The sequence below is a fragment of the Danio rerio genome, chromosome 14, assembly GCF_049306965.1.
Source record: "Danio rerio strain Tuebingen ecotype United States chromosome 14, GRCz12tu, whole genome shotgun sequence".
NCBI classification, from domain to species: Eukaryota; Metazoa; Chordata; class Actinopteri; order Cypriniformes; family Danionidae; genus Danio; species Danio rerio.
Genome location: NC_133189.1, coordinates 3,124,788 through 3,134,652, shown reverse-complemented (window position 1 = coordinate 3,134,652; position 9,865 = coordinate 3,124,788). Strand labels below are relative to the sequence as shown.

General features: G+C 34.0%; 1 protein-coding gene across 2 annotated transcripts in view; it reads left to right on the top strand.

The window, feature by feature from the left end:
• Window positions 1-4,594: 4,594 nt before the first annotated feature.
• etf1a (eukaryotic translation termination factor 1a) overlaps window positions 4,595-9,865 on the top strand; it is a 30,019-nt gene continuing 24,748 nt past the window's right edge. The window contains 2 exon segments of one of the 2 annotated variants that reach the window (NM_001111171.1): window positions 4,595-4,705; window positions 6,341-6,430. In NM_001111171.1, coding sequence (NP_001104641.1) covers window positions 6,345-6,430 — 86 coding nt within the window. In that variant the 5' untranslated portion in view covers window positions 4,595-4,705; window positions 6,341-6,344. 2 annotated transcript variants of the gene reach the window in all.

Sequence of the window (9,865 nt, the reverse complement as noted above, 5' to 3'; positions counted from 1 at the left end):
ATTTGTTTTATACAATAAAATTGACGTATTATTTACAGTGTCTTTTCTTGTTTTTTAAGTACATTTAAAATTACGTAAAATTAAAGTAATAAATTGTAATTACTTACTCTGTAAAAAAAAAATAAAAAATTTAAAATAAAAAGGTCAAATGACTGGCAGCTACGGCTGCCAAACAAAAACCATTAAATTAAGGTAAAAATTCTTTGGTAAAATAAAGTGCAAAAAATAATAAATCTACAGATATTTTCATTAAAATGTTTACAGAGAAACACTGTTATTTCACAGACTTTACCTAGATTATCACTATCAAATCCATTAAATAAAGTAACACACTGAGAGTGCTCACATACACCTGTTTCAGATTCTGCTGATTGCACACACACAGTCGAAGGACTGTTATGAACTTATTACATGCACTTTAAAAGCAGCACAGACGCACGCACCAATTGCTTAGTCTTGTTATACTGCTACTGTGAACATTATGTTGCGTTTCTCTTCTTTTGCTTTGTTTCTTAATTTTTTAAGTTGTTTGCTGCCGGGACTGATCATTTGCTTGTTAACTGACCATGACTCTGGATTCCCTGAATACATCTGTTTGCAGTTTGCCCCTGTGTTGCTTACCCGACCATATCTGTGTAATAAACCTGCATTTGAATCTGCACTTCTTTGTCAGGGTCCCCTCCACGTTACAGTTCCATTTCATATAAGATTTACAACTGAATCATTTCATACAACTTAAACCTCCACATGTTTTAAAGTAATACTATTCAATAAAATGTAATGTTATAGTTGTGAGAATTGAAATCAGTTGTATCTCGTTTGATGTTTTTTCCCAACTTTTTTGATCCAAAATAAAGCTGTTAAATTACGACCAAGAGCATGTCTTGGCATTTTATTAAAGGCGTTTAATTGTAAAAAAATAATAATAATAATAACATTGTTTTCTCTTGAACTTTTAGTGCAGTCACTTTATTGATGGTGTTCGATCAAAATAATCTAGGAAAAGTCTGTATGATAACAGTGTTTCTCTGTAAAACTCTTATTGTGTTACTTTATTAAATGGATTTTATCATAGTAATCTAGGAAAAGTCTGTAAAATAACAGTGTTTTTTCTGTAAATATTTTAATAAAAATATCTGTGGATTTTTTTTTTTTTTTGCACTTTATTTAAACAAAGAAATTTTACCGTAATTTTATGGTTTTTGTTTGGTTGCCAGTCATTTGACCTTTTTTTTACGATTTTTTTTTTTTTTACAGTGTAGGGTTGGAACTAAACAGAGCAGAGCTTGACACATGTGATCTCTAGACTCTAAAACAGTCACAAAATTTACATTTAGAAGATATAAACTTGATATAAACATGCAGTTTGTCCCTTCTGCTTAAATTTATCAACATTTTTTTTACATCACCTCATACTTCAGTTTCTCTTCAAATCTTCTAACCAATCAAATGCTCTCAAGTCTCTTACATGCCCCGCCCTTTTCTTATTTGCTTTTAATTGGATGCGCTTGAGCTCAACCATTCTCACTGGCAGAGCTGTGAGAAAAACAAAACGCTATTGGCTGAGTTTTTTTTATAATGGGAGGAGCTACTCTATGCCCCGCCCTCTCTTCATATTTTATTTAAGATTACGCCATCGAATAAAAAATGTGCATTTTAAAGGGACCTTTAAATGAGTGTATGCATGCACAATCAGCAAAGCACAGACCCCCTCGTGACCCCTCGTCCTTCTGTTAGCTGAATCCCTCTAAGTCTATTTCCTAAAGAAAGGCGTTGGCATTTAATTCGACATGAAGTTAAAACATCATTCAGCTTTTAATAGCCTAATAATTCTCATGCTGCTGCGCCAATCGCACACCCACACACACACGCAGATATGAGCGTGCGGGCCTGCAGCGGTAATGACAGCGCTCTGACCATCTGCCTCCTCTGATAACTGCTGCCGTAAAAGCTGACCTGACTCTCACCGGGAGCAAACGTCCTCACACCCGCCACAGAACTCATCCAACTTTTCCCAAAATAACCGCAAGCACCAGCGTGGGACAGACTCCGCTCTCAGGGTGATCAAAAGTGTCCGAATCGAGAAAGGACCCTTTTTACAAGACTGTTATGATGTGTTTAATAGCCACAGCATCTTAAATCCTTGAAAGACTTTCATTCATTCATTTCCTTCGGCTTAGTCTCTATTTCAGAGGTCGCCACAGCGGAATGAACCACCAACTATTCCAGCATATGTTGTACACAGTGGATGCTTCCAGCTGCAACTCAGTAGGAAACATCCATTCACACACACACACACAAACACACACACATACGCCAATTTTAGCTTTTTTAATTCACCTATAGCGACTGTGGGTTAAACTGGAGCACTCGGAGGAAGTCCACGCCAACATGGGGAGAACATGCAAACTCCACACAGAAATGCCAACGGGCCCAACAATTATTTGTTGTACTTTCCCATTTACTGTGCTTCAAGTTTACCCAAAAAGGCCTAAAAAAAAACTTGTTAACCAGAGAAAAAACTCTCAGTATCAAGGGGTGTTGAGGTTTTCAGGTTGCTATATTAGGCCTTTTGCAGTTGAAGTCAGAATTATGAGCCCCCCTTTTTTTTCTTTTTTTTAATATTTCCCAAATTATGTTAAACAGAGCAAGGAAATTTTCACAGTATGTCTGATAATATTTTTTCTTGTGGAGAAAGTCTTATTAGTTTTATTTCGGCTAAAATAAAAGCAGTTTTAAATTTTTTAAACACCATTTTTAAATCAGTAATTAGAGATGAGTTATTAAAACTATTATGTTTAGAAATGTGTTGGAAAAAATTGCTCTCTGTTAAACAGAAATTGGGGAAAAATAAACAGGGGGGCTAATAATTCAGGGGGGCTAATAATTCTGACTTCAACTGTATGTGTGTATCACATATGCATAATAAATAAATATAATGCACACAAGTATTATGTCAAAACAAACATTTATTTTGGATGTTTAATTGTGATTATTCTTTGCCCAGCACTACTAAATGTTTATTAACTAATAAGATTGAATATATTTCTTACAAAATACTTAATCTCCTTTACCTTGTCAAACTTTAGATTATTTATTTCTCCCAGATATTGATTAGTGGGCTGGAAGACGACTCTATAACCCATCTTTTCTGGCAATCATTACTTTAGAGTTATAAAACTCTATCTGACATTTTTGTCAAAGTTGAGTTATTCACATATTCATATTAAATGACAACTTATTTACATTATGGGATGTTTTTTATAAGTTGTTTACATTTAAAGACTTTTTATTTAAAAAACAAATGTTACACACATACTGTTTGCTATGGAATGCAATATATCTCAATATCATTCAGAACTCAGAGAGAACTTTATAACTTCAAGGTGACGAAAAATACTAGTATGTTCTGGATTTTTGTAGTTTTTTTTTTTTTTTACATGCATTTTCTATTTAGAGTTTTTCTTTATTATATAAGCAATGTCTTATTTGGTTGTCATACTTTTTACGAAACGAGTCAAGGATAAATATTATTTAATGATCACATGTCTCCCTCTGCTGGTAAAGATGAGAAACAACATCACTTCTGCTACAAAAAAACTTTTGTTTTCAACATCATCTGTCCTGTCGACAAATACACTAATTATAATGCATGTCATACGAATTTAGTGAATAAATGAGAAATAAAAATGATTAGGAAAGACGCAAAACAAGGCAGAATTAGAGCAAGGTGCTATTCTTTTTTTTAAATATTATTATTATTATTGATGTTATTATGAAATACTAGTATTAAGTAGAAGTAATAATAATAATAATAAGACTACACAAATGCACATATAAAACAACATAAAACATTATTAAACGATTATTATTAAAATAACACAGCATTGCTATTAATATTATTATTAATTCGAAATCATCCATATTTATTATTATTTCTGATATACACACAAACTTAGTCTATGCAAAATGTAGGCTACATACAGAATAACATAATATAATTATAATAATTAGTATATAATAAACGTATTATTATTATTATTATTATACCAACTAATAACTTATTCCCAGAGATGGGTTGCAGCTGGAAGGGCATCCGCACCGTAAAGCATGAGCTGGATAAGTTGCTGGTTCATTCCACTGTGGCGACCCTGGATTAATAAAGGGACTGAGCCGACAAGAAAATGAATGAATGAACTATAACTTAACCAACACTATCTGTATATAACTGATTTTAAAAATAAAATTATTTATATACATTTCCGCAGTTCAAAGCTAATAGAAGAAGTAAAACATCTCAGATTAAATTTACGACGCAACTAAAGTTGAGCTACAGCAATTAAAATGGGCGTGGCTTAAAGTCGATACCAAAATATCGTCTCAGGCATCTAACATTATATGTCTATATTACATGTGATTTTTATTCAGTCATGTTGTTTAAGAGATGTCTCTTCAGTTTACATCTTACGTAAATTAATGTAACTCGACGGAGGACTGTCTCAAAAGTGTTTTGTTCTTTCAAAACCTCGCCACCTGCGCCACCTACACGAATATAAGATATAAACTGTAGCCTATGTCTGGTTTCTATGCAGGTATCTAGGAAGCACCGGAGCTCCTCCTTCCACGTGTATCCTCCGCAGGAACCGGCGGAGATGTGACGAGGGTAAAACAGACCGAACCCGGCGGACCTGAGAGGGAGAGACAGGTAATTATTCCAACCATAGCGTTATAAGATTATATGGTATAAGAAAAGGATATCGTTTAACTTTTTAACGCTGCACTTCGGAATTTGCTATTATTTTAATACAATTTACTTCATAGAATATAATTATTAATACTGAGGTAAAGTTGGTTTTATACACACATTCAGACTTTCTCCTTTATAATAGAATTTTATAAAAGTATTATTAGCAAATCCTAAATAGTGAAATCATATTAGCAGCCAGCGACTATCAAAGCACTTCACTGTCAAATAGTTAAATGGTGCTAATGTTGTTCTGAAGTCATACTTGCATGCGATTTCAGACAGAATATTCAAAGTACCATGATAAACAATATAAGGAGCGTGTCACAAAGGGTTCTCTGAACGAATGTGCTATACAGTGGTTCTGAAACTGTAGTACTTGTAACACTAGTGGTACTTGGGCTTCCTTCTAGTGGTACACGGAGGAATCAAATATGTCATATGTACATGCTACATTTATTTTTCAAAAAATATAAAAAAATGATTTATATATGAATATGATGACATATTGCCTATGTTTCCAGGTGTTGATAAATAGGCTACTAATACTTTACAGGAGTTTTTTTTTTCTTTAACTTTTTAAGAACAGTAACCTTTCATTTTTAACTTTTAAGAGCACATTTTAATTTAAATGTTAACGTTTTTAGTCAGTATTTACGCTGCTGTATTACAATACTGGTCATTATGGTGGTACTTGGAGAAACTATTTTTTTATGAGGCTTTACTTGATGAAAAAAGATTGAGATCCACTGTGCTAATATAAAACCAACCTTACCTCAATCACAAACAAACGTTATAAGCATAACATTCGAAAAGGATGTCGTTTACTTTAATGGTGCACTTCGACATTTGCTATTGTTTTGCTATTATTTTAATACGATTTTCTTGATATAATAGCCTATAATACCTCTGGAGTGGATGCTCAGAATTCAAAGTACACAGTAAAATGCAGGGTTCCACACACTTCATTCCTGTTGTCCCAAGACAAATAAGGTTAATTTAACACTTTTAACAAATTTATGTGGATTGGACATAACAAAATTAAGTTATCCCATTGACATCTTAAGAACTGCGTTGTTTAAGCTTATTTTCAATAATTAGTTTGAATGTGCAAATAAATTATATATATATATATATATATATATATATATATATATATATATTATAATATATAATATTATTGTACTTTGAATATTTATTTAAATAAATATTTATTTATTTATTATTATTTTTATTATTTTTTTTAGTGTAACACTGGTACTTTGTGGTACTTGTTGAGGAGGTCTTTGGGGTTGACGAACGAGGTGAAGTCCTTTTAAACCTGTATTTGCAGGGCAGTTTGCACAATTTATGAGACGTGTGTACTTTATTAATGTTGTATAAGAAATTTGCTTTAAATTTTATTTTATTTTTATTTTATTGGTCTAACCGGCCTACTGTAATTTATTTAAATAAATGTCCCATTATGGTAGCCTACATCATTACTATTGAATTCTGTGACTTTTATTTATTTTTTTTTATTTAGGATTGGTTTTGTGTTTATATTTTGTTCATATTATAGTCTAACAAGTATACAATTTCTTTCTGCTTTTGTAGGAAGATGGCAGATGAACCGTGCACGGCGGACAGAAATGTGGAGATGTGGAAGATCAAGAAACTCATCAGGAGTCTGCAAGCGGCGAGAGGGTGAGAGAGATTGACTGCTTTCAAAGTTAAACGTTTTGTTTATTGTTTCATACATCATGTCTGTTTTAACACAGATAAATCATAATGACTTTCATACATTTTATCATGATTTATCATTACAGAAGACACCCAGTGTAACAATAATTTAAGTAGCAAAAAAATACAAAAAAAAAAAAAAAATATATATATATATATATATATATATATATATATATATATATATATATATATATATATCTAGCAAATTTATTAGCCCTCCAGTGCAATATTACTTATTTTTCTAATATTTCTCAGATGATATTAAATGTATTAATGAGTTTTTCGCAGTATTTCCTGCAGTATTTTTTCTTCCGGAGAAAGTCTTATTTGTTTTTATTTTGGCTAGAATAAAAGCAGTTTTTAATTTTGTTCAAACCATTTTAAGGTCAATATTATTAGCCCCCTAAAACAATATTATTCTTTGATTGTCTACAGAACAAACCACTGTTATACAATGACTTGCCTAATTACACTAACCTGCCTAAAAAACCTTTTTGAAGCCTTTAAATGTCATTTTAAGATATCTTGTGATCATGGCAAAGATAAAATAAATCATTTATTAGAAATGGGTTATTAAAACTATTATGTTTAGAAATATGTTGAAAAAAATCTGCTCTCTGTTAAACAGAAATTGGGGAAAATATGAAGTATTTAAACCTGAACAGGAGTCTAATTATTCTGACTTTAACTGTAGAAATCCATATAAAGAAATCCATATATGCAAAGAAAACAAATCTAATTAGACATGAAGTTATGTAAAAAAAACGAAATGACACGTGAAAAAAGGTAATGAACACATGAAAAAAGGGAGGTGTATAAAAGCAGTGAAAGCCCAGACAGCAGCTGAAATCTCTCAGTAGTTCTTCAACAACCCTCTGCCCTTCCTCAGTGTAAATGAATATCAGCTGCTTCAGTCCAACATCTACATTAGCAGGAGGATGAAGATGAAACCAGGGTGGATATTTCAGCAAGACACAGATCCAAAACACAGCCAAGCAAACTCTCAAATGATTTCAGAGAAAGGAAATCAAGCTGTAGAATGGCCCAGCCAATCACCTGAACCGAATGCAATAGAGATTAAAAAATAAAGCTCAGATTTGATAGAAGAGACACACAGAACTGTTACCACTCTGCTGAAGTCTATGAAAAACTGACACCTGAGCAATGTATGTGACTTCATTCTCCATATGAGAGGCGTCTTTAAGCTGCCATAACCAGATAAAGCCTTTTATATAATGTATTAAATACATTTAAGTAGTGCAGCACTTTCTCCTTGTGTCATTCCATTGTTATTACACATAACTCGTGTTTCAGATTGTTTTTGTTTTATTTTTATGTTTGTATTGTTTGGGTTTTTATCAAAATCAAAAATAAACATGTTTGAAACCCAAACGCTGCACTCCAGTGGTGTTATTTTGCTTAATCCCTCACAGTAAAGTATGAGCAATAGTAATGGGGATTGCTGCTTTAGTAAACATCAGTAATGACTAGTTCCTCCAGCCGCAGGTCTGGGCAGCTCTTGTGGTGTCCGAGACTTGTGTTTAGATGCTCTGCGTGTGTGAGTGTGTGAGAGTTTTGATTCACAGCGAGTCTCAAACAGGTGTGTTTAGTAACTCATTATAACTATAATTATTCATTAAACAGTGCAGCTATTGTAGGCTCAGGACACAGCCGGGATTGTTATTGACCAGCTTGGGCTGGATTTGAACCTATAACCTACTTTTTTGACAGTCAGTGTGTTGTTAGGAGTTTTGAAATGAAAGATATGCTTGCTTTTCATTGGGGCTGAAAAAAATATGAGATATTGTTGTTGAGTTTTGCGACAAACGCTACTTTTATTAGCTATGTTTTGAAATCATTTATTTAGTTAATGATATTTAAATAAAAAGAAAAACACTTTTTCAGATCTAATCTAGACCTAAACAACTGTCAAGGTGCCAACGTGTCATTAAAACACTATGAATGAGTGAAAACTTCTGCAGATATTCAGATTCTGATCGGCTTTTCTCCGCTATTAGTGTTTATTTTTAGCTCTAGGTTCACCTTTGGGCCGCTCCAGCCAATAGCAGAACAGCAACTACAGGGGAGGCGGGGCTAAAGATAGCAAGGCCCCATCTGATTGATCAAATTTAGATAAACAGTTATATATTAACACTCATGTCTTTGATAGGTGTATTGCATATTCCATTATCAACAATACTTTTACAATATGTTGCGCAGCCCTACTTTCCACACTTTATTAACTTGTAACGTTTGGGCTGAGCGATATGACAAAAATCTAATATCATGATGTAAGTCGGCACATATTCAAATAGCAAAATATAATATGATATAGTACCATTTCTGTAAATTTAATTAATTAGAAGTTTATATGACCACATATAAACAAAATCCCAAATCACGATTTAAGTCGTCTCATTTTCCGATAACGATATAGGTCATGATGATATAGTACCTTTTCTGTAAATTCATTCATTCATTCATTTTCTTGTCAGCTTAGTCCCTTTATTAAACCGGGGTCGCCACAGCAGAATGAACCGCCAACTTATCTAGCACATTTTTACGCAGAGGATGCCCTTCCAGCCGCAACCCATCTCTGGGAAACATCCACACACACACATTCACTCACACACTCATACTCTACGGACAATTTACCCTACCCAATTTACCTGTACCGCATGTCTTTGGACTGTGGGGGAAACCGGAGCACCCTGGGGAAACCTACGCGAATGCAGGGAGAACATGCAAACTCCACACAGAAACGCCAACTGAGCCGATGATCAGAGGATCGAGGACAGCACTACCTATTGCGCCACTGCATCGCCGTCTGTAAATTCAGTCAATTAGAAGTTTATATGAACACATATAAACAAAATCTCAAATCACGATATAAATCGTGTCATATTCTGATAACGGTATATATCATGATATAGAACCATTCATTCATTTTCTTTTTGGCTTATGCTGTGTTCGCACTGGACGCGGAAGAAGCGTCAAGCGCGAGTGATTTACATGTTAAGTCAATGCAAACGCGCGAATAGACGTCCTGCGGTGTGATACGTGTGAATGGCGCATCACGAATGATTCGCGCAAATATCGTGACGCGATATGCGTGGCGCGAATTGAGCGTTTTGCACGTTTGATGCGCTTAATGCGTGTTTAGCGCAAATCACTTGAGTTCAAAAATCAGAACTTAAGTAGACATTAGCGCCGCGTTAACCAATCAGGAGCTTGCTCTTGTGGGGGCGGAGATTGTGATGTAGCGACTGTTGTTGGTGTCCCGGGGGAAATCCTCCAGCCGACACCGACAACAGTTCATCGAACTGGGCTCGGCTCAGTCAGAAGCCTCCATCATTTAGGTTGTTTCTGGAGTTTATGAGTTCACAGAGCTGGATG